We start from the raw sequence: 27,016 nt of genomic DNA, 5'->3' as shown, positions 1-27,016 counted from the left end.
TCGCTTTGTGTTAGTTTCCAGGCAACTAAAACCTCATTTTGTCTTTCCAACTAGTTAAATCATTCCCCAACGAAATTCTCGAGGAGGGAAAAGGCAGAGAGTGACATCGGAGGTACTAGAGGAGAGACTATTTGACCCACACAGCACAATAACTTACCACAGACTCACAGCAGGTTTACATGTAAAGTTTGTAAGATAACATTGTAAGCCTACAGCAGACCTATGGTAAACTTAAAATGTCCGCCTCATAGTTAGCTTATATGTAAAGTCCAAGGGGCAAGGCGACCAAGGGGTGAACAACTCGTGAATTATGGTGTGCACTTGTATTGAATTACTAATGTGAATTACCACGAATTACCGTGAATTACTGAATTATTATTGTAGTAGGTGTGCACCCAATTCTTTAGTTGTTTGCACCTAGGTAAAGTCTCAGTAAACTTACATGTTAAAGTCTTGGTAAACTTACATGGTATGGTCACTGTAAGCATACAAGGTAAGGTCACTGTAAGCTTACTGTGAGTTTATCACGTAAGTTTGCAGTAAGTTTAAAAAGTTTTTACAATCTTTGTTTCATTGATTTAATAATAGTAGATTAGTCAAAACTATTGTTGAAAAGAACCGTTTTTTAAGTAGCGTATTTTTATTTTGTTTATTTGTGTAGTAGCATATTAACGTTTAATTCAACATATTTATTTGTTGTTCAACAAATTTATGTGTGACTTCTAGGTCAAATTATTTCGATTTTTTTGACTGTTTGGTTGAGCGACTGGAACCCCGATTTTCTTTATTAATTTTTCCTTTTTCTTTTATTTCCCATCATGGTTCATAATTATGGTAGTCCTTTATTGCAACCAACTGCTGTGATCATTATGATCGATTTCGGAAACAGTTTGATAGATCTACTGAGGGTGTAATTGATCTTTGAGAGATGCTTCGCGTCAATTTTGTTCGCAACCCTAGATTCCCGCGTTTTGTTTCGAGTGACCTAGTTTTTTGTTCATGCTGGTCAAATCTGTTTTTGATAATTATCTTATATCCGCTGAGTGGAAAAAGGCTAATCACATCATTGCGGAACTTGATCATCAGATCATTAAATATGTTTTTTTTATCAATTGTCATTATCGACATGCGTTATTTTGGGTGCTTCTAGTTTTACTGATCTCTAAGAGTTAGCAAATTTGTCCGATAATGTACACGAGACCACTTATTTTTCGAATACTTGCTCTTCTGTTGGTGCTACATTTTCAGCACAACCAGAATTAAGCCTGCTGGCTCATTATGACCTCATCGTAGTCCTTGGTCAACGTAGACTTATTATAATTTTAGAACTAGTGATATTTTCGGCCATACTTTAACGCATGGTTCTCCTTTAACTTAGTCAGCTCGCTCTTCTCTCTCATCCTAAACCAATCGCTAAAAACAGACTCGTCACTCACGCATCCTATTTTGAAATTAGTGCCGCATCAATCTTACTGCAGTCCTATTCAATCCTGCTCAAGCTTATTCCCACTTTTACGAACAAAGCGTTATATTCTTATAAATACATTATTCGCATTAAACTGCGAGAAGAGGAGGCAGTATGCATTGATATCATTGCAGCGGAGGTCTGCAAAATGCTAAAGATCTGCGAGGTGCAGAAAAACGTCAATATGACTATTAAGGAGGGACTGAAAAGTATAAAATCGCTCATGTAGGAGGTCAAGGAAAAGCACAATGAAGCGAAAAAGACAGACGAACGTCTTTACCAAGGTTTAGTCTGGGCAGAAGAGGCACGAAAGGACCGAAAACGCAAAAGAGACACATTCAACGCAATCGCGTAGAAGAACGTTGCTATTGTGTCTTAGAAAAGGAGGTTAAGCAGTTCTGAAACGGCGACTGGACAAAAGAAAAAGAAGGAGAAGGTAAAACCTCTTAAAATGTCTGCTGGTAAGGTCGACAAAGCGTCGAATACAAACCAAGGAAGAAAATCACCAACGCTACCACGAGAATTAACAATGATTGTCAAGGAATTAGTTTTGCTGATGTCTTGGGAAAGATTAAAAGAGAGTCTGAACCTGATGCCAGGCACACAAGAGTAGTAGGAGCAAGACCTACGAAGAAAGGGGACCTTGTTATCAAAATAGAAGGATCACAAGGTAAGGAGAAGTTTACCGAGGAGGTGACAAGGATAGTAGGAGAGCTTGGTAAGGTGCAGATGGCAGATCGAAAAGTCACACTGGAGATCCGTGACCTGAATTGCCTTACTGACAAAGTCGAGGTCCAGGAAGCTTTGATGAAAATTTTAAGAACACAATTAGCTAGCAGAAGAGTGACAGTCCTAGGACCCAATAAGTGTGGTCTGAAACTCGCTGTTGTAGTCACGAACATGGAAGAAGCAGGGGGTCGATTCTATAACTTTTCCACTTCACACTCCCACTCTCACTTTCCACTTTATACTCTCACTGGGAATGAAAAGTGGACGGTGGAATGTGAATGTGGTAAGTGGAATGTAAATTTGGGAAGTGGAAAAGTTTCAGAATCGACCCCCTGAAAAGCTTGAAAAGTTATCACTGTTTCTGTGCGAGTGTGTTTTTTAATAGCTCGACCCAATGGGAAATGCCAGTGTAGTGCCGATGTTCACCACTGGCTTAGTACTCAGACGATTGTTCGGCGTAATCTAGCCGAGCCTCGAAAATTAGTGCTGGCGCAGTACAGAATTTTTGTTTCGCCAAAGCTTGGACAAGCCACGGCGGCAAGTGCTGGCTGAGTATAGAAAAATTGTTCACGACGCTCTTTGCCAACATTGCTTTTTTGACATAAACTTGAAAAAAATTATAAAAAAAGTTTATGAATGTTTATAAATATAAATTTATTGAAAAAAATTAATATTTTACTTTTCAGTTGTTCATTTTTTATTCTTATTAAATTTAATAATAATAATTTAACATAATTGTCTACTTTTGTAAATAATAAATTATTTAAACAAATTAAAATTATAAACAAAATTTAAACTTTAATCTCAATAATAATTTGGTTCCTATTAAAATACTATTATACTTCTAACTATGAATAAAAAATTATTTAAAAATTACCACGTAATTTAAGAATGACGTAAAATGTTAAATGCAATAAGTATAAAAAAATTTAATTTAATTATTAAAAATTCAGATTAATTTATTTTATTTCAATTTATTATTTCTAACGTATCCCTATTTTTTTCTCATCTTTGACTCAATAATTGTATGTCTGAATGATACTGAGATATTAATACTTTACTGTACACATGTGTCGTTAGCATAGTGGTTAGAGCGTTAGTCTGTTAGTCCGTAGGTCGTAGGTTCGATTCCCCTCGTCAGCAATTTTGTTTATTTTCATAGGTTTGCGATATTTCTAGATTCCAATCGTTAGGTACTAAAATATGAAAATCTAATGCACACTTACTGTAATTGTTTAATATTTAATTTTTAAATGTTATAAACAATTTTTTTCTACTTCATTTACTATATCCATTGTTAGTCTCCATCTTTAATACAATTTCTTTAAGAAGAGAAATATTTTATGAATAATAAGTATTTATTAATATTATTTACCATTTTGTTGTTAAATTATTTATAATTATGAATTTACGACTAATTAATAACAATACGGCATTGATTGCGGCAATATTCTCAGCCAGCACTGGTCCAGTGCTGCGCCAGCGCTGTCTGGCAGCACTGACAGACAGTACTTCGGCAGCGCCAGACGGCGTTATCATCCCAGTGCCATGCCAGTGCTGGCTCTCAGCCTTGCCGCCAGTGCTGCCAGTGCTGGCGCAGTACTACGCCAGTTGTAAATTTCCCATTGGGGAGATGTTAGCGGTCGCACAATTTCCGCCAGTAGTGTATTATTATTTAATTATTTTTATTCATATATAAATGTGTATATATATTTAATGACAATAAGTTATTATTATAATAATTATATTATTTTCACATAAATAATATATTGCACTAACAATAAAGGTCATTTAAAATAGTAATATTAAAAAATAATTTTAGTAAAAAAGACAATTTGCGTTAATTGGTACATTTTTTAAATTGATTTTTTAACAGACCTTTACATTATTTACAAACATGTTTACAATTTTTATTCATAACACTTATACAGATTAAATAGTTATTTTATTATTTTATATAACGCTTAGAATGGAAAATATCCGCTCGAATGTGGGATCGAACTCACGCCCTCTTCGCTCCATACTCATACCCGACGCACGACCACTGAAGCTGAGTCTAGAATGAGAAAGGGTACCACCGATGTTTATAGCTATAGCTATACTAAAGCATACTGCTCTCTTAATCTGAAATAGCGATAAGTATACCACTAATTCCAATTAGCGAATATACGTTGTGAATTAGTGAAATTTCACTAAATAAATTAGTATAATTAGTAGTATACGCTTTTTGAAATTAGTGGTATGCATATTGCTGGGAATTAGTGAAATTTCGCTAATTCAAATTGAGAGAGAGTAGAATACCTGTAGCTATGAACATCAGTGTGCACGTCGAAGTTCACATCTTCTATTGTAGACTCTGCTTGAAGGCTAGATGAGAACTCTCCTAATCTACTATATCAATATCAGTGCTGTATATTCTGTTACTTATAAGGACAAAGTGAAAACTACGACTAAAAATTTTTCACATAATAATCCTGAATTATTTTAATTATTAAAAATGAATATTCAAATAAATAATTCATAATATAATTATAATCATTACAGAATTTTTTTAAATATTACTTTCAGTAATATAATTAAAAGAATTTTTTTTTAATTTTGTTACTATAATTCAACTTACTTTTAAAACATTTTACAATTAAAAATATTTAATGGATAAATTAATAAACAACGATAATTGATATTTTTTTATTAATCAGTAACAAAATTGTTAACATTTATTATTTTATTAATAATATATTATTTAAATAAATATAATTTAGAATAATAATAATAAATATGTATTCACAAAATTATTAAATATGATGTAGTTTCAGGAATATTTATTGCACAATTTAATTATCCTTTAATTAGGTATCTACACTTCATTTTTGACGAAATGTTTAACTGTCATGGAGAAAAAATTCTCAGTTTCAGTAGAATGTAATTTTAAATCCTGTGTAGTGCATTCACTTTAAAAGTTTGTCTTCGGTTCGGATGAGATGGAATTATTTTGCGACATATTAGGCGACAATATTCACCTTATCATTACAGCTTCCTTTCGAGAGAGAATAATTATAGATTGTTCCACTCCTTTATTTTTTGATCCTTCTGAATGCGATGGTGTGGTTTATTTTGCGATTCTTTAAGTATGTTAAGAGTTATTGTGTTTTTTTCTTCACATGTAGACTTGAGGCGAGACCATTAGTTTTTTGCGCCTTTATTTTTTATTTGCTTTTGTTTATACCAGGGACTTTCACGATAAAATCGTGTCGCGTTTGAAATAGAAAATTCGACAATTTTAATGAAAGAAGTAAATTTATGGCTTATTAAACTAAAAGTTCGTGTCATTTAGGTAATAAAACATTAATGAAAACTTTCTAAAAATTAATTATTTAAACAAATTGAAGCAATAAAATATAAGATCAAAAACGTCAAATTGCGCGATTGAGTCAATTTCGGCGCGCCAGTTATGGCGGGAAAATAACGTGTATTTAGAGGTTGTGTTGCGCACTATAGCTGGAGCACATGCATTCAATGGAAATGTGCCAATTATAGCGCGGAGCTATAGTCAAAAATAACTTTTTCAAACATTTTCAAATAACTATGTTATTCTAAAATAATAAATAATTATATTTCTCACAAAGTCGCCATAATTGGAGCACCCGCTACAATTGGCACACTTACCCTAATTTGCTTTAAATTTTATGAATATATTTGTATTTTATTCTTGCTTATAGTATCTTAACAGTCTTTTTTCTTATTTATTTCCTTACATTTACTTTATATTGTATATTCTTTTTCTTTTATATTAATTTGATGTTTCGTAAATTCAGCTTCAAGTATTTAAGCAGAATGTTCACAGGAAAAGGATGAGGTCGCATTTAGGAGAAAGATTCAATGTTACCCTTGAATCGTCTTATGACGATTCTGATGGTGAGAAAAGGCTTCAAACAAAGAATTTTGGGTTTAAATAGTCAGGGCCTGATTGTAGATAGTTAACTATTCTAAATTTCATTGCCATTTTATTTTTTCCTTCTTATATAATCACAGAGTTATAACAACATAACCATAAAGTATGTAATCTCAGGTATCTGCAAGCAGATTTCCAAGTAGTCTTAAGCAAATAATAATAATAATAATGCTAAAATAAGAACTCGAAAAAAGAATAAAACTATTCTTGTTTTCAAATAAATTTGATACTTTTTCAAAATATTGCCTGACGTTAAAAATTAAAAATTTTATGATCATTTAATTTTAACATTCTAAACATCTTAAGATCCTGAATTACTTGTAACTGCCAAGAAAAATCTTATTTGATGAAAAAATTCTAGTCTTAAATGATTAAAACAATATCAACTTTCAAGATCAATTTCGCTCTTTGATAAAACAATTTGTTTGTGCATTAACATCGAAATCATTTTTAATAAGACTTTAAATTATTTTTTCTTTAGGTGCTTTCCTTATACTTTTTACTATTTTTATACAGCGATCAGGCTTTATGAAAGGTTAATAAGATATTATCAATTTTATTGGTATTTTTTTGGTTTCAAAATGGAAAAAGTAGGGTCGTCTTTGACTAAATTCGTTTTTAGATTAGCTGGTGATTCTGGGAAAAGAAGTTTCAAATTGAGTTAAAATGGAGAAAGTTATCAGCAGCGGGATAATGTGTTAAGAAAACTCTTCCTTCATGAATCTTTAAGAAGGAGTTCAAAGCGAATGATCTTTAAGCAATTGCAGGCGATATAGATAGGTTTTTTTAAGTAAAAACTCACAAGGGGAGCTTGATCGTCGTGTGGCAGCTTGCCATCGAGACAGAAGTAACACTTGTCTAATGGCTTCCAATCTTCTGGAGGTGGACTCGCTCTTCGATTTCCAAGAAACACGCTCTCTGGACTTGGTTCCGTCCTCTTGGTCAGTGATGCTAAATTGTTTGTCACGGATGTCGAATTTCCATGAACTCCTGGATCTTGTAGCTCGTCTTCCTTTTTTACCCTCAACAAACCCTGTGTCACCTGTATTCTCTCCAAAGCCACCCCTTCTATCTGCTCCTGCACATTCAATATAATTTAATAAAATCAATGACTGGATTTTTAAATGACGGTACATGTAAATATTATAAATCTTTGAATAAACTAATTAACTCTTTCTCCAATGGGAAACAACATTGGACAACAATTGGTTTTAGCTTAGAATGATTACGCTACTGCCAAGTTTGGGGTCAATATTGTCTGCCAAAAAATAAAATGGATTTTCAAAAACTTGATTTTTTATTAGCAACCAATAAAAAAATTAAGATTTTTAAAATCCATTTTGTTTAATTATTGTTAAATCACCTTTGTCTTACTAGAGGTAAAAAATTAATTTAATACATTAAATAAATTAAAAAACGCCTTTATAAAAATTAAAAATTAATTAACCCCTTGACTGTGGATGACGAAAATCTTCGTCATTTCGGACTTTTTCCAGACTGCGGCAAAAACGCCAATCTTCGTCATGATATAAATTAGTTTAACTAAGTAACTAATTCATGTAAACTAAAAAGAAAATTATTTTCGAAAACTCAATGAAATCTAAAAAAGATGTCGTTTTCCTTTTTCAAAAATATTGTTGTAGAAAAAAGTTTTAGCTTTTAAAAATGGTAATTTTCACAAATTTTTCGAAATCTTCGTCATAAAAATGATATTTTCGTTCATTGATTGACACATAAAAAGTTATTAAATCTGCTTGACACCTGTTACGGGGGGATTTTCAGGGTCGCTGATTACGAATTTGGTATTAGTTTATTAAAATTAAAAATGGCGGATCAAATATGGAGGACGACTTTTGTAAAAAAGACACCATATTGCTTGAAATATATTTGTTACTCTGAGGTTTTTAAGGTCGCTGATTACGAATAAGATCTCAGTTTTTAAAAATTCAAAATGGCAGATCCAATATGGCGGACGAAGTTTTAAAAATGATACAAAATATTTTAAAAGACACAGTTTTGCTTGATACTTGCTACTAGAGGGTTTTTATGGGTTGCTGATTGAGAATTTGAAGTAAATTGAATTTTTAAATAAACTGCAGTATAATATAAATTTTAAAAAAATGAATCGTACGCCTTTATCCATTAGTTTTGGTTTCGTATTTGTAATCAGCAACCCTGAAAACCCCCGAGTAACAACTTTAAAAAATGGTGTCATTTTTAAAAAATTCGTCCGCCATATTGGATTTACCATTTTTAATTTTTGAAAAGTGACATCATATTCATAATCAGCGACCTGAAAAATCCCTATATATAAAAAGCATTATTAAAATCTGAAGAATTTTTTTTCCGCATTTTAGTCACTTTCTTTGAAATTGTAACCGCAGTTTAGGGGTTAATAACAAAGGTCCACAAAAAAATTGATAAAAGGTTCCTTTGACCAAACCTAGGGTATTACGTATTTTTGTGGTCGCTGAAAACGAATCTGATGTTTGTTTTGATCCATCACGTCAGAATTTTTTCCTAACCTGAAAACAAATGTCCGATTTAACATTACTATAAATATTGATGTATTTACCTTAATCTTGGTATCGAGGGGTTTTTGGGGTCGATGATTATGAATTTAAAGGCAGATTTTGAAAATAAAAAATAGCGGATTCAATATGACGTCGGATTTTTAAAAAAAATTTTGAATTTTTACACACCTTGGTATCAAGGGGTATTTGGGGTCGCTGATTACGAATTTAAAATAAGATTTTTGAATTAAAATGGCGGATCCAATATGACGGTCGGATTTATAAAAATGTCTTAAATTTTTACAGAACTTGGTATCTTGGTGTTTTTAAGGTCACTGACAAGGAATTCTTTTCTGTGCCTGTATCCAGGGCACTTCCATGTGGTGACGGTGCGCGGTGGGCAACGGAGTTATTCCGTGATCCGGCAGAGTCCAAAAACTCACAGATACCAAGTTCTGTAATACAGTCGAACCTGGATAAGTGGAACCTCAAGGGACCAAAGTTCTTGTTCCACTTATAGAGGTATTCCACTTATCCAGGTCATTTAAGGTCAAATTACTTGTGCAGGGACTGCAAAGAAAGTTCCACTTAAAGAGGATTCCCACTTATCAAGGGACCACTTATCCAGGTTCGACTGTAATACGTAAAACTTTAAACTTTCTTTTAATTTTTGAAAATTATGCGATTATGCGCTTCGCACAAAGTGTAGGTCTCTAGATATATATTTTGACGTAATGGAGCAAAACGGACTTTAGATTCGTTTTCAGCGACCCCAAAAACATATAGTACACCAGGTTTGGTTGAAGGAACCTTTTATTGATTTTTTTTGTGGACCTGAGTAATAATTAAAACAAACATTTTTAAAATCTTGGTTTTCTATTGGCAGCTAATAAAAAATTAAGTTTTTGAAAATCCATTTTGTTTTCTTGGCAGTCAATATTGACCCCAAGATTAGGTGGCTATATTGTCAGTAGCGTGATCAATGATCATTCCATGGCCCAACATTGATCCAATCGTTCATTTCCCATTGGGGGGCAAGATTTCCAAACGAAAGTACATGTAAATACTATAAATCGCTGAATAAACTAATTAACAAATAATTGCAAAGAATTCCTGACCTTGGTCCCTTCCGTGTCGTTTGGTTTGGTCAGATCCTCTTGTCTGGAGGTTCGATCGTCGTCGTTTAAATGATTGGAGGATTTTTCTTTTTCTTGATTGGGCCTCCTTTCCGTCTCGTCCTCTGTGACCTCTTTGTTGCCGTTTTCGTCGTCTCCACAAACTCGTTTTTTGACCGAGTTGGTGTTGACACCCGTTTCCGTAGGATCCAATTCGCGCTTGACACGATGCAATTCCCTCTGGTTCCCTTGTTCTGGATGGTTCGTTTGATCCTCCTGTATGGAATGATGATTCGAGAGGTTTTTTGGAACCTGTAGCTCCTGTTTGATTGGAGTTGTCAACACCTGCGGTCGCAGGTGGGACACCTGATTTAATGTCGCTGCATCGATATTGCAACCTGTTGTTACAGTTGGATGAAGCCTTTGATGAAGGGCTTGTTGCTGCTGCGTCGTCGTTGACGATTCGCTGCGAGTCGCGGTGTACAGGGTGTCCTGGTATTGCTTCCATCTCCTACGGCCCATCAACTCCTCTGCTACCCGCTCCAAACCTACGCAATAACATACTACTTAACACAATGATTACTTTGTTAATCAAAATTACAAAATAGCAATAACAAAAAAATCCAGTATTAAATATTTATACTATTGCACTAAAAAGCAGTGTGTCTTGAAACGATTTCGACATTTTTTCAATAGCAAATTTCATCTTTTGGTGTATAAAAAAATTAAAAATCAAAAATAAATTAATATTAATCTTTTTATTAATTAATCATTCGTTTTAAATACAACCAAATAGAACATTTGAGATGAATGTTGTGTCAATATTGCATGGCAATATTTACGGACAATGTTGAGGCAACATTGACTCAGCATTGATTTAATTATTTATTTATAATAATTTTTATAAATAATAAATGATTTATTTAATAAAAGATGTTAAAAGTGTTGATCAGTCAATTCGTAATTAGTGAAAAGATGTTAAAAACGTTTTAATTCTTCTGATCAGATATTTTATTCAATAAAATATAGCTTAGCTTTCAATGGAAAGCTAAGCTAAATTGAATAAAATATCTGATCAGAAGAATTAAAAAGTTAATAACATCTTTTCATAAATTATTTATAATTGCTTAAAAATGCAGCAGCTATGAGAAAATAGCATTGTGCAAAAAATTCCATCAGTCAATATTGGCCTCATATTGACCGCCTTCATTGGACCAATGGAAGGCACCATGGCTCCCAATATTGGACAGAGAGAAAATTTCTTACTGGGAATATTAACCTTACATGATATGCTATTTGGGGAATATGATAAAAATAATATAAATAAAAAATTATGTATATATATGATCGACATATTTTTGCAGAGCATCAGACAAAAATGTCTTAACCGATTAAATATAAACTTGTAATTTTCTTAGAAATTAACCTGACTCAAAATATAAGCCATACCCTATTAAAAAATATTTATCTGAATGGAAAGTATGAAATTTATTCAAAAAATTCGGAAAATAAAAATGCATATTTTTATTATTTGGTAAAAATTACAATCAATGCTGATTGTTTTATTTATATCAAGCATCATCTGGAACTACTTGTTGTCCAAATTTTAAAGAGTCTACAGACAAAGAGAAACTAATGTTATGCGCGCTAGCGATGCGTATAGTGGTAGATGGCTTTAGTTTAGTACAGTAGAGAACTCAGTGATAAACTTTTAAGGGTGAGTGACACCTTTGACCCGAAAAAAAATCGAGTTTTTTTTTCTTTGCTTAAACGATACTTTATAATGTGTAGAATAGAAATTATATCATTAGAGATGATTTCGAAGATATTTTATGTGAAAAAAAATCAAAATCTGCAAAAGGTGTCCAAGAGCGCTTCAATTGCTTTCAAAACTTTAAACGCGTTTTTATCGAAATGACGTTTTTCAAAACGGTGGGCAGTCTAGCTAGAACAGTTTTGATCGGATTGACTTCGGACAAAGTTTTTTTTAATCGTCATTTACTAATGCTTTCGAGTACGTAGCGGTTTCTTTTTTTTGGTTTCTTTATTTTTTTTGGCAACAGATTTTTTGACAAATTTTTGCCCTAAAAATCGACTTTTTACTTCAAACAACTACCAAATACACAAAAAGTAATATTTTTAAAATATCCTACGTACTCGAAAGCTAAATCTATCTTAGATTTAGAAAAACTTTGAATTTTTGATTTAGATTAAACGGTCTAACCGGAATCTTGCCCACCGATTTGCTCTGCAGAGAATGGAGACCAACTTCGGCGCCCTCTATAGGCAACAAATTTAAACTTTTTTTACGTATAAATATATTTTTGTAAACTTAAAAAGTTAACAAATAAATCCCTCAAAACCAAATTTTGTTTACTTTATTCCCGTGTCTTAAAAAAATTCATGACAAACAGGTTCAAAAGAGGCCTCAAAGGTGTCACTCCCCCTTAACCTTTCTCAATATCGGTAGTAATAACGTTTAACGAGGACGTAACCTGTCAAAAATAAGAGTCTGGCGGACGCGAGTGTTTTCATTTATTCACTTCACCAATTTTATATAAACCATAATTAATCCATTAAAAAAATCAAGTGTAATCTTAATGTATGCATTAATTTACAAGTTTTATTCTTCTCACATTTTCATAATTATAATTAACAACTGAACGCATCGGAAAATCTTACAATTATATAGGATCGAACCTATACCTAACCATACAACTATAAATATGGGGCATTCTCTGTAAAACGGACCCCCCTCTGCCCAGAAAGGGTTTAAAAATAAAAGACCATTCTTTTTGAAAAATTACAGCTTGGAATATGTAGTTACTTTTGCCGTATGGCTTTTTTTAATTAAAAATTTTTATTAAATAATATAGCACTATAAATAAATAAATGCTAACAAAAAAAAATAAATAAACTGTTTCAGAATTTTCAAATTTGACCAGAATTGCTCAAAACTTGTTACTCGGGAGTTTTTGGGGTCGCTGATTACGAATCAGAAGTCGTTTTTTAGAAATTCGAAATGGCGGATCCAATATGGCGGACTAAATTTTAAATTTGATAAGATTCGTTTAAAACTTGTTACTCGGAGGATTCTGGGGTCGCTGATTACGAATCTAAAGTTACTTTTTAAAAATTCAAAATGTCGGATCCAATATGGCGGCCAAAATTTTTAAAATTTGATCAGATTCGCTCAAAACTTGTTACTCGGGGCTTTTTGGGGTCGCTGATCACGAATCTGAAGTTACTTTTTAAGAAATTCAAAATAGCGGATCCAATATGGCGGACTAAATTTTTAATTTGATCAGATTCGTTTAAAACTTGTTACACGGGGGTTTTTGGGGTCGCTGACTACGAATCTGAAGTTACTTTTTAAGAAATTCAAAATGGCAGATCCAAAATGGCGGACAAAATTTTTAAAATTTGATCAGATTCGCTCAAAACTTGTTACCCGGGGTTTTTGGGGTCGCTGATAACGAATCTGAAGTTACTTTTTAAAAATTAAAAATGGCGGATTTAATATGGCGGACAACATTTTTAAAATTTGGTCAGATTCGCTCAAAACTTGTTACTCGGGGCTTTTTGGGGTCGCTGATCACGAATCTGAAGTTACTTTTTAAGAAATTCAAAATGGCGGATCCAATATGGCGGACAACATTTTTAAAATTTGATTAGATTCGCTCAAAACTTGTTACTTGGGGGTTTTTGGGATCTCTGATTACGAATCTGTAGTCATTTTTTAGAAATTCAAAATGGCGGATCAAATATGGTGGAATTTTTTTTTCAAATTTAATCAGATTCTCTCAAAACTTGTTACTCGGGGATTTTTGGGGTCGCTGATTACGAATCTGAAGTCACTTTTTAAAAATTCAGGCTTGAACACCAGACTACCCTTTTAAAGATATTAGAAGACTATTGTTTTTCTAAAATTAAGATTGCTATTTTCTTGGTGTAATTATTTACAAATATTTTAATTTGTCAATCCAGTGAAAACGTTATTGAAAAACGTTATTTCTCTTTTAAATCGCAACCAACAGATGTTGGTTATTATTCTACTAGAAGACTATTTCTACAAAATACATACTTTCCACTATAATTTAATAAAGTAGGGGAGACTGGGGCGAAAAGTTAAACTGCCAAAACCGTTAAAATTCATTATCTTTCGAACGAAAATAGTTAGAGCATTGCAATTTTAATTATAGAAGGGTGTTATCACCCTAAATAAATGTCCGGAGTTGTGTGCAATTCTGTTTATTTTTGTGGTGTCAATATTAAAATTTTTTTTTCAACCTACTTTTGAAAATTTGTTCGAAAAAGAAAATATCAACTTTTAAGTATATTTTTTGCATTTTTTCTCACCGCGATTTTTTTACTTCATTATTTGGGTCCCCTGAAGAGATACCTACATGTATTTTCTAAATATCTTTAGTCAGATTTTTTATATTTGTTGTTAAAGCCAAAAACGCACCCTGGGGCGAAAAGTTAAATAATGGGTGGGGCGAAAAGTTAAATGTATTTTTACATGTTGTTAAAAAATTTTTTTTTATTTTTCGTTTTTTTGGGTTTATTTGTTTAAACATTATTTATTTTACTTTTGGCAAGTACTCTGTCAAAAAATAAGCCGGTTCACGTGAAATAAACCAAAAAAATTTTTTTTTTTGAAATTTCAATTTTTTAACTTTACAACTATTCTAAAGTTTTTGTCAAATAAACAAAGATCTTTTATTTACTAAATTACTTGTTTACGTATACTTTAACTTATCTACTATTTATCACCTATCAGAAAATAGTTTTAGTAGGCTAAAAATAGAATTTAACTTTTCGCCCCAGCATGGGGCGAAAAGTTAAAAAAAAACAAAATTTTCAAAAAAGGAGAAAACATGTATTTTTTGCGAAAATATCAGGAACTTTTTTATTGAAAGTTGTAGAGGACAAGTTGCCCTACAATATTGATATACAAATATTTGCATCTAAGCGGCTTATATTGCCAAAAAAAAATCATTTATGCAAAATTTAACTTTTCGCCCCAGTCTCCCCTAATAAGTTCATTAAAATAAAATTTCATCCTGTTTAAATTATACACGAGTGTATTTAATAAATAAAAATTATGTCTTGTAAACCTTAGAGTTAAACTCTTCATTAGGAAAACCTTATACTTAAATGAAATACATAAATTATTTTAGATAATTTTGTTTAATTAAAATTAGTTTAAAAGATTAATCAAAATGCATAGAAAATATCTACTGATTTGATTCAAAAGCATTATTTGTTTGAATAATTATAATTAATTTGATCATATACACTACCGTCGGAAATTATCGGTACGGCTGCACGCGCACGGCCCAAAAACATACCAATCTTTAAATCACGATTTTTTTGTAAATACAAATGTCAGAAAATTAACAAATATACCATTCGAAAGATTATTATAAATACTACGATTAATGGCACATAATTGAAAATTTTAATAATTTATACAAAGATTGCAGCAATTGACAAATTTGACAAAAAAATTTTAAAAATACAATTTTTTTGGAAATTTTTTCAACCCCTGCACATTTTTTAAAAATTGCAGAAAAAATTTGAAACTTATATAGGTGTGATCATTTAAGTCTCATCTTTAATTTAAGACCAAAAGAGTTTAAAAATTTTATTCGGTTCGTGAGATATCATTATAAACGAACGAGCATTTTCAGCCAAAAACCGTTCAAAATCGACTAATTCAATGCATTTATCAAAAAACATGCTCGGACCTTTATAATGATATCTCACGAACCGAAAAAGATTTTTAAACTCTTGTGGTCTTAAATTAAAGATGAAATTTGAATGATCACACTTATGTAAGTTTTAAATTTTTTCTACAATTTTTAAAAAATGTGCAGAGGTTGAAAAAATTTCCAAAAAAATTGTATTTTTAAATTTTTTTTGTCAAATTTGTCGATTGCTGCAATCTTTGTATAAATTATTAAAATTTACAGTTATGTACCATTAATCGTAGAATTTAATAATCTTTCGAATGGTATATTTGTTAATTTTCTGACATTTGTATTTACAAAAAAATCGTGATTTAAAGATTGGTATGTTTTTGGGCCGTGCGTGTGCAGCCGTACCTATAATTCCCGACGGTCGTGCATTAGATAAAAATTGTATTTAATTAAAGATTAAAAGTGGATTATAATGAATAATTTCAAATTAAGCATAACTTATGTTTGAATTAAATATATCATTTCTTTAGATGAAAAAAATATATTTCAATCAAACATAAATACAATGTTGAACTGCACAGGAAAGATTTTTTAAACTTGTTTAACCAAAATGGGATTGAATCAAATAAATCGTTTTCACAGTATACACAAGCTTATTTAATATATACAGTAAAACCCGGTTAATACGATCCCGTTTAATACGATTTCCCGGTCTGTGATTCGATACTATCATTATGCTACTGGGTAAAAGCTTAGATGGTAAAAAGTTTTGTTATTTTACTTCTAGATTTAACTTCCAAAATGTTTTTTAAACATACGTTCATTTGACTTGGGGTGAACGATATGTATGTATGTCACAGAATGCAAAATTTGACAAATTGTCGCGAATTTAATTTGACTGGAAAAAACTAATAATTAATTACCATCAACTATTTCATTTGGAAAATATTACTATTTGAATATAATAGTATTACAACTATATTTTTTGGAGTTATCCTGTGAATTTTAGTTAAAAAATTATAATTGTATTTTAATGTGAAATATAAGACTAGTGAAATTTTCATCAATTTAAAATCTCTATTCTTGGAAAAACTAAAAATTTTGAACACTAAACTTTTTTCGAAATTTTTTAATCTATATTATAAGTCTTTAATAATTTAGGGAAAGAAAAAAGTTTTTAAATTAGTGATAATTTATAGCAAAATTTAAGGGAAAAATAATGTCAACAAAAACTGGTACTCCTGATGAAAATCTCTATTTTCGTTTTTCGAAATTATTTTCAGAGAATATAATTTAAAACCTTTTTGAAATTTCATAATTTACACAAATTATAATTCCAAATATTCCAAATCCAATTATTTTTTAATATCTAAATAAAATTATTCTCCGAATATTTTATAAATAACATTCGTGGTCATTTTAAAATTTATAAATGCCTTATAAGCAGAATATCGTCGGAGCTATTGTAATACATACTCCTCACGAAAAAATATGATTTGTAATTTACGACATTAACAAATGTAGTAATTTCAGGGACGTTTTTCGTGACGCTATAAACAAAATATTATCATATACAAACTTCAAGGCGCAAAAAGATTAAATAAAATCATGTATTAAGTGTCCGGGCGAAAAATAACTAAAAAAATAATGCACAATTAACACTACCCAATCGCCGATTGACTTGAATCTACGCACATTTTTTAAAGGATCTAAAAGTATTTAACACTTATTTTTTTATATTGGCAATAAAGATGTTTTGAGTTGAAAACAGTGGTTGAAAAGTCACATTTTGAGTGGCAAAATATACACTGCAAAAAATGGCGTCTAAAAATAAGACGTTTAGACGTTTATAAACGTCTTATGTAAATAAGCGTCTTATTTGAGCGTCTTAAATGAAAAACATTACCTCCAAATACATGAATTTTAGAAGGCAAATAAGACGCTTATAAACGTCTAAAATGTGACCACGTAAACGTCTTAAACCAAGACGCTCTTTTTTTACAGTGTACATATAATGATTATTCAGGAAAGTTTAATTGAAATATTAATTTATTTATTTTAAAAACTTTTGACACTTCTTTCCTGATTTCCTAAAAGATATTGTCTATAGGTAGAAATTACCCTTTTAATTATTTTTGAACGGGGTGAGTAACCCTCTAAGCCCAAATTAAAACCACTTTTGCATTTGAACATTCATAATTTTGACAAAAATTAATAAATTTTTGTTTACTAAACAGCAAAGTCCCACAAATTTGATTTACTTTATGAAAAAAATAGTACACTAAATTTACAAGAATTTTATTATTAACAACAATTGAAAAAAATTTATTTGATAAGAGTTGCAAAGAAAATGGTAACTTTTTAAATTACTTTAAGTTGATTGTGAGCTAATGAAAATCACTACTCGGGTGTTTTTGAAGTCGTTGATTACGAATCTGATGTTAGTTTATGAAAATTCAGAATGTCGGACGAAAAATTAAAAGAAAATTAAGGTAGGTTCATGAAAATGATCACTCGGGGGTTTTTAGGGTCCCTGAATACGAATCTGATGTCAGTTTTTCAAAATTCAGAATGGTGGATCCAATATGGCGGACAAAAATTGGAAAAGGGGTGGTTAAAATTTCTTGACGAGACTCTTGTAGAATAAATGAAAAATAGAGTATCTGGGGATGTTTAAGGTCTCTAATTAGGATTCTAAAACCAATTTTCAAAATTTGAAAATAGTGGATCCAATATTTCACCCTACTAATTCTAGGACGGGGGTTGGGGTGTTTAATAATAAATTATCAAAATCAATCTACATCTTAAAATTTATTTGCTTTATTGCAACTACTATTTTTAATGTTTAAATTTTTCTGTTTAACATCTTTCTATTTTAAAAGTTTTATTAATAAAATAAGTAGACGCTTTTAATTGAATAATATTTATATAATGTGAAATTTTTTTTCGAATAGTAAATGAATCTTAATTGTTCTGAAATCGTATTTGGATTAGACCTATGTAACACACATTTATATTCGAAGAACAAAATTTAAAATAGAAGAAAACTCCGACCTATGTTACTACTGTAAACTCAAAGAGGGTAATTTTTATCATATGTTGGTCATATGTCCACCGTTTAACTGGCTTCGCTGTAAATATTTTACAATTCCTGAGGATACAGAACCTATTGATTTCTGGCTCTCTGTCATGTCAACTCAGAATGTAAATACAGCTAAGAATTTTACTTTTATTATCAGTGAAATTTTAAGTCAACGTGATTATTTGTTTTACAAACCCTTATGGCCTTGAATGCATGAATGTAACAAATGCTTTTTACTTTGTTTTTAATTAATCTCAGTTTATTTTATTTTACCTAAATGAAACTCCTTTTGATATGGACTAATAGTTCCGCAACAAATGTATTTGTTCTTATAATAAAGAATTACTACTATGTACAGCAAGAATTTTTTTGACTTTATTTCTTTGACTCTGCGAATAATTTGCACAATTTCATGTCGTTCATTGTACACGTATACTATAATTTTTGAATAATTTCCAACAATGCGACGTATTTCGATAATTTCAGGTCAATATTGCAGGAGAATTAGCAAAACAATGACTATGTTTCTACTGCGGTGGGATTGAAATCTGACCATTTGGTCGATCATTTGACTGTAAAATACAAGAAAAAATTGTTTTAATCAAGGTTCTAGAACAAGTGATACATGAAATTTGAATCTATTCTGCATCTACATCGTCAATTCTAACTGATATATAGTTTCCATTTTACAAATAAACTTCTTGTATTATTTTGAAAATCATGTATTAAATTAGATATAATATTCTGTTTAAAGCGAACAAAAAGGGGTCAGGCTTTGTCAATCAGAGCATTGTTATAAACAATTAATACGCAATATAATTGCGTTTTTGATAAAAAACATTTGATAAAAAAATGTATTAACTCCAATAACTAGATAAATATTTTTCTTTATTTTGAATAAATTTTGTTTTATAATTATAAAATAAAATGTAAATAATATATTAATTTTTTTACCTTTATTGTCATAATCTATTTCCGAATTATTGCTCGCTATTAAATCCATTTTTTATTGAAATTGTGACATTAAAAAGTATCTGAAGTTGGCACATATTTAAACTGAAGTTGCATAATCGCATCACTGCAATAAAACTCATGATTCAGATGAAAATTTATTCAAATTCATATCAAATAGTGAGTTTTATTAAATGTATTAAACGAATTTTGAAAATACATCAAATAGTAATACTAAATGCAAAAGACCAAACACATCTGTTGATTTTCCGATTTGACAAAAGTGAGAGAACATTAAAATCAATTTATCTTGAAAGCATGATTAAATGAAGTTATGTCTTTTTTTCACAAAAATAATACTGAGAAATTAAAAATATGTCTGCAAGTACGCGTCGTTAGCATAGTGATAAGAACTTTAATCTATAAGATCGTAGGTAATAGGTTCAATTCCCCTCGTGCGCAGTTTTGTTTATTTGAAAGGTTTTCGTTATTTCTGGATTTTATTTATACCAAAACTTAAAAATCTAATATAAGCACTTATTGCAAATTTTTAAATTATATAAACAATTTTTTTACTTTGTTTGCTATGTCCATTGTTTGTTAGTTGTTGTCTTTGATACAATTTTTAATTAAAAATATGAATAGTTATTTGAAAGGAGACTATATTTATTCGTATTATTTACTCTTTTACTGTTAAATTATTTATAAATAATAATTAACAACTATAAATAGCAATACCCAATAACAATAGATCGAGTAAATCTGGCTCCAACTGAGATTTCCCAACATTGGGAATTAATTTGATACAAATAATTTTTTTAAATATTGTCAGCTTCTTCAGCCAACAATATTCAGATGAGAAGTATGCTTATTTCCGTAATTTTTTTTGACAAAATAGTTAAATAAAACCATTTATTTCACATAATATGAACAATATTTGTCATAAATTCCCTTGCACACAAAATTCATTTGATATAAACACTAATTGTCATAAAATTCATTTAACACAAATTTTATGTTTCAATACCCTATATAAAATAATTCTTATTGAACATAAAAATTATTTAATATAAATTTCTTTTGACATAAATTTTATTTGACTAAAAAGTATATAACATAATTCTCATTTGACATAAAATTCACTTGACATAAATTTCATTTGACGGAAAAGTCATTTATCATGATTCACATTTGACATAAACATCAGTTATGATAGATTTCATTTGACATAAAGATTATTTAACATAAAAATATAGGCTTGAATTTCAATATTGGCTAATCACAAAGTTCTTGGTAATATCTAATTGGTTATTTTTAAAATTCATGCCGATATTTTTACGTCAAATGTAATTTATGTCAAATAAGAATTTGAATGACTTTTATGTCAAATGAGAATTACGTTTAATGTCTTTTATATCAATTGAAATTTATGTCAAATGAATTTTATGTCAAATAAAATTTATATTAAATTAATTCTATGTCAAATGACAAATACATGTCATATAAATTTTATGTCTAATGAAATATATGTGAAATGGATATCTTATCAAGTGACATCTATGTAATATAAATTGTATGTCTAATGAAATTTGTGTCAAATGAATTCCAAATTAAATGTCTTCATACCATACAGATTTTATGTAAAATGAAATTTATGTTAAATGGTTTCATGTCAAATGACTATTATTTGAAATAAGATTTTGGAAGTAGTCATATGCGTCTTATTCAGATAAGATTTCAAAAAATTCAAAAGTTGAATTTTTTGTTAAAAATTAATTAAAGCTATTACTTTTAAAAATGTAGACTTTATATAGGTACACCAGAAACTCGATTTAGCGGTTGGTTCGGTTATTATTCGCTAAATCGAGAATGACGTCACAATTTCAAAGTCGTATTCTCATTGGTGCAGGTCTGTACATCTCAATAGATTCGTTTTCGTGTCAGGAATATAATTTTGACAATAAGCATTTAAAATTTCAATAAAGAAAAAAGTTATTTTAAAAAACTTAGGTGGCCGACTACTGTTGCATTCTTACTTGTTTATTTGCAAATTTTTTTAACGAAAAAGAGATTTTTTCTTGCAAACATGATTGGTATAATAGTTTTGTAGGACCATAAGAACTAATCGCACGTGGAAGAAATTTTAAAGAAATTTAAATTGTAATTTTTAAACAGTAATCATTAAAAAGATTTTGTTAAGTGGCCGACTACAACTGTCTGGTTTACCCTAATTTGTAGTAGACGAATACGAAGACTGCGTTTAGTAAGAATGTCCTTAGCTTTCACATGATTTATTCTTCGTTTCGCAGCTAGTTGGTTAGGTATTTGGTCTGTAAGTCTTAAGGTCGTGCGTTCAAGTCCAAGCGTTAGGGAATTTTCTATGCTAGGTAGGCAATTATGAAATATAAATAACTGTTAGGGAGGAAATGGTGGAGGGAAAGGTGCAATCTCAAGATGTTGTGGTGCTTCAAAAAACTTATATAATTTATAACGAAAACATTTCTTTTTTAAAAAAAAATTTGTGTATTAAAAAAATGACTATACTGCCTTAAAAAATTGTCAATTATATAAAAGTTCCTATGCACTGAATGATGTTATTTTTTATCGGTTTTCATGAATTCAAGTTAATGATTATAGTTATAACCCAATGATTGGATAATAATGTGAGCATTAGTTATTAGTTAACTGTAAAAAGCAATGAGGGTAACGTTCTGGACCATGAGTTGGACGAGACTCTCAAATCTCGTGTAAGCTCTGGATATACGTAAGCAATTATCGTGTGAATTGAGCAATCACTGGTTCGTTATTATACTTGTATACCTATACAGGCACTCGACATGGCTCTGATACTGCATTAGCGCGGCGACAATGGCACGCGCCCCGATTTGACTAGTCACGCACTCGTACACGTGTGGGTTATAAACTAGATTTTCATGTAAATTCAACATAAACTTTTACTAGAAGAATTTCAAATGCTTTTTAAGTAGTCATTGACAAAATTAATTTTAATAATATAGATTAATATCTTTTGTCAAGATTACCGAATTTAAATTCAGCAAGGTGAATTTCGTTCTTGCTTTGTACCTATCAAAGCACACTGGCCCCCTAAGGGGGGTTTAGGGGTTCAAACCCCCCTTAGAAAGAACTCAATAGTGATGCTGCAAGACTCGAGATTTTCGAGACGAGACGAGACAATCAAATGAAAAAGTCACAATTTTAATTTTTCCACAAGTCAATTCTTGTTAATCAGAATTTGTTTAACAAGAACATTTTTATTGCTTCTTTGTGATCCAAAAGAGCATAAAAGGTAATAACTAATCATTTGACAACAATATCAGTCGCGTTTTTAATTATGGCACTTCAAGAATAAAAACTAATGCAAGTGGGACAACCTGCAAGCCTTTCCCCTAATATTACATCTATATTTTATGTAATTACTCTGTTAATTTTAGTTATAAAATTAAAATTGTAGTTTAATGTGAAATATAAGACCAGTGAAATTTTCATCAATTTAAAATCTCTATTCATGGAAAAAATAAAATGTTTTAACACTTAACTTTTTTCGGAATTTTTCAATCTACCATATAAGTCTAATAATTTAAAAAAAGAAAAAAGTTTTAAATTATTGATCATATAGCAAAATCTAAAGATTAAATTATGTCAACAGGAACTGGAAATCCTAAAGTTTACTATTTTTGTCTTTCGAGAATATTTTCAAGAAATATAAATTAAAACCTAGGTATTGAAATTCCATAATTTATACAAATTGCATGTAAACTCAACTATTCTAAAATCTAATTATTTTCAATTTTAAAGTAAAATTATTCTCTGAATAGTTTATAAATAACAATTTTATGAAACTTTTTCAAGATTTAAATTATTTAAAATAAAAACAATTTCATATTCGGTAAAAATTAATTTTATTGTTAGAAATGAAAAAAAAATATAAAGTTTAGTATTAATATATTTGTGATGATTTTAAAGTTTATAACCAGAGCATGGAAAATTCAAAAATAATTAAATGTTTTTAATATCTTTAAAGGTTGCTGAATACCAAAAATCAAAACCTTTTCTTTAATTCTAGAAACTTAATACTTAATCCAGTATTTCTGATAAAAGTCTCTGATTTCAATGAATAATTGCTTCCTCATAGAGGAAGTATTGTAATACCAAAATTTTTCAATTTCGATTTTTTGACATATCTTTATGTTATTTGACATAAAATGAGAGTACTTTGAGATAGATAAATAAAGTTTAACTATATGTTTTTTGGATTTTTAATTTTGCAAAAAAAAGTTTTTTGCCCATAACTTTAAAAAAATGTTAGGACACATACAAATGTTTTTTCATAATTTTGTAGTTTTTCCAGACGCATCTTTTGAGCTCTTATTGAACATTTTTTGTCCATATTAACAGGAGATATTAAACTTTTAAAAATGTAAAATTTTGGAAAATAAGACTGTTTTGAAAATTTTGTTGAAAAATGTAGAAGTATCGTTACCAACTTGTAGAGCATTAAAAAACGCTTCGATTGACCTAGTTTTGAACTTCATTCAATCATAAATTTCGAAATTATTGGTATTTTAAAAACCAAAAATGTTTGGAAAATGACATTTTTTCAACTTTTTTGTTTCAAAACTTTTCTTTAACTATTAAACTATTATAACTATCTTTTAGGGTATTTAAAAATGCATTGATTGACCCAATGCTTAATCACTTTTGTCATATTTATAAAAAGTTATTCATATATTTCTATTATTATTATCTCTATGAGGAAACAAAGTGTTAATGAAATGAGCACCAAAATTATTACAGGTGGCAGCGGTTTTTAGTTTTTCTGCATTGAGAAAACGATTTATTTGATTTAAACAAATTTTGTTTAAATTGAACTTATAAAATATATTTATTGTGCAGTCAAACAAATTTAAGTTTAATTCAAACATATTTTCTGGTTCATTTAAAGAAATAATATATTTAATTCCAACATAAGTTATGGTTGATTTTAAATTATTTATAATCAACTTTTAAGTTTGAATTAAACGTAAAATTTTTTAAATATTTTTTCTTTAAACCAAAACAGAATATTTCTTTAAAATAAACAATTATTCAAACAAATAACATTAACAAAATCACTTAAAATTATTTTTGTATTTGAATTAAGGATAATGTGTTTTTTCAGTGTAATTTTTTACTATATGTTTTCTGTTTTCCTAACCTGTAGTAGCCTTATTAATTAAAACCATATCGATACTTCAAAATTTAAAATGGCGGCTTCAACATGGCGAACAAAAAAATTTTAAAGTTAACGAATTCGTGAACTTTAAAATTTTTTTTGTCGTCATTTTGAAGCCGCCATTTTGAATTTTGAATTTTCGACTACGGATTTGGATTCTGTGACCCCAAAAATATACAATATGACAATGTCATGATTTAAAAAATTTTTTTTTGAACATTTATGATACAAAAAAAAAGTTTATTTTTACATGACTGTGAAGGGGTTAAATTCCAAGCATTAGCCAATATTAGACTAATTTAGGTCGCCTTTATTAGACCGATGGGCGGCATCTTGTCTTCCAATACTGTATCGTTATTGGACCGATAGCAAATTTCTCACTGGGTATGAAAACATCATAAAAGATCCCATTTCTCAAGAGTTACATCTTATATTTATAAATAATATTTTGTACAGTTAAAAAACTGAATCCTTATTTTCTTGGAATCTAAACTATATTGGTGTGGCGTAGTATCCCTTTGCAAAAGGCCAGATAGTTAGAAAGACTATAAGAAACGTAGGTATTTGAAAAAATTTTAATGTCTTGGTTGGATAAACTTTGGGACATTGTTGGCTTAACGGTTAGTAAAACTTTTGAAACGTTGTTTAGACAACTTAAACTTTTTGGTTGGCTAAATTTTCTGCCATGGTTTGCCCGATGGTTGGCACAACTCAGGAGAACGAACTTTAAATGACAAAATTTCTTGGTTGGACAAACTGTGAGCAGTGGTTGGTTGGTAAAATATTTGAATTGTCCATATGTCCCAAAATAATAACGTGTTAATTGTATAAATAATCTAATTTTTTACTGTCGTTATTACTATCTATTTAAAGTTGGAACGGCTTTGGGATAAGTTGTCGGGCCTACCATCCTTACTAATGGATGGTGAACCGTTATCATTTGTATTGTTTATCCAACCTTTGGCAGTAGAAGTTGACCCAAGTGTTAACTGCAAAGTTGGACAAACTTTGAAAATTGAGCCGCAGCGTACAATAACAGCAGCTATGTTCGGGCTGTCTGTCCCAATCGGAATATCTACTTTGAATTGTGTGGTGGGGACTAGATTTGGCCAATAAGGAGACTAGATTTTTTCCACTTCTTCACAACTCGAAGTAGATATTGCGGTTGAGACAGACATCCCGAGCGTTACTGTTGTTATTGCATATACTCATTTAAAGATGTACCAACGTTCGCGTAAGTCTTTGGACCAACCATTGAAAAGTTTGGTTGTCGGGACAACTATCGTCGTCAATGGACGGTGAACCGTTATCATTTGTATAGTTGGCCTAACCTCTGACTGATAAAAAATTCGCAGCCTTTTTAAAGGATACAGAACTAAACTGTATTAGAAAATTTGAAGTGTGTCAAATCTGATCGATAAGTCACGGATAAAGTTGGTAAGACGGCCTATTTTGGCAAACTTGAAGACAATATGAAATATGTATTTTAATGAGATTTTTTGTTATTTTTTTGGTTGTTATCATTAATGTAAGATTTGTTTTAATTTTGAATATAATTCTCGTATTACCAGAGTATCAAAATACACGGAGAAACTTTTAGTTACAAAAATTACTTTATCGTATTTCGATATTTCTAATAAAACGTAAGAATTTAGGGATAAACGAAGTACAATGATGATAGTTCTTATTATAATAAGGAGTAGTGTTATTTTTCTTTTATTTAATATTGTAATTTTTAGGGAACAGAAGTTAGTATAAAAGTTTAGAAAAAGTATCATTTGATATTAGACAATTGTAAATTCGAAAATGTGGAACTTATTTTCAATGCATTCTGATATTTTTATTTGTAAACCCAGTATTTTGAATACTATAAAATGTTAAAAAATTTTAGAAACTTATTTTTAATACTAAAATTCTCTGAAATGGTAAGCATTATGAATTTTTACAAAATTTTATTAGAATATTTTCACGAAGATTTCCGAACTGTTCTGTTCACAACCGAAGATCAGTTAATGTTAGGCGAACACCCAGCAAACAACCGAGCGTCATCACCGTCTTGAAAGTATTTTGTTAAAGACAATTCAAAAGTTATTGATAATTAGACAATTGAATTCTATAATAATATTATAATCATTGACATTAGCGTGATCATCACAAGCTAAAACTATAATAATTGTGGTCCACTGTTGGTTGCAAATAATTTTGCCAAGGAAAAACGATTGGGTACCAAGCATGGTCCATTATTGATCCAATCGTAACGATTGGCAACTT

The 27,016-nt window shown here is 29.9% G+C and overlaps 1 protein-coding gene across 8 annotated transcripts in view; it reads right to left on the bottom strand.

Moving 5' to 3' along the window:
• LOC122503059 (mushroom body large-type Kenyon cell-specific protein 1) overlaps positions 1–27,016 on the bottom strand; it is a 256,145-nt gene that overhangs the window by 48,713 nt on the left and 180,416 nt on the right. For all 8 annotated transcript variants that reach the window (XM_043613472.1, XM_043613471.1, XM_043613475.1 and 5 more), the window contains 2 exons: positions 9,778–10,322; positions 6,949–7,224 (listed from right to left, as the gene is read on the bottom strand). In XM_043613472.1, the coding sequence (XP_043469407.1) occupies positions 6,949–7,224; positions 9,778–10,322 (821 nt within the window). The remainder of the gene's footprint in view (positions 1–6,948; positions 7,225–9,777; positions 10,323–27,016) is intronic.

Source organism: Leptopilina heterotoma, unplaced genomic scaffold (genome assembly GCF_015476425.1).
Source record: "Leptopilina heterotoma isolate Lh14 unplaced genomic scaffold, ASM1547642v1 Lhet_242, whole genome shotgun sequence".
NCBI classification, from domain to species: Eukaryota; Metazoa; Arthropoda; class Insecta; order Hymenoptera; family Figitidae; genus Leptopilina; species Leptopilina heterotoma.
The sequence above is the reverse complement of the archived record's forward strand: the minus strand, read 5'-3'. Positions and strand labels throughout refer to the sequence as shown.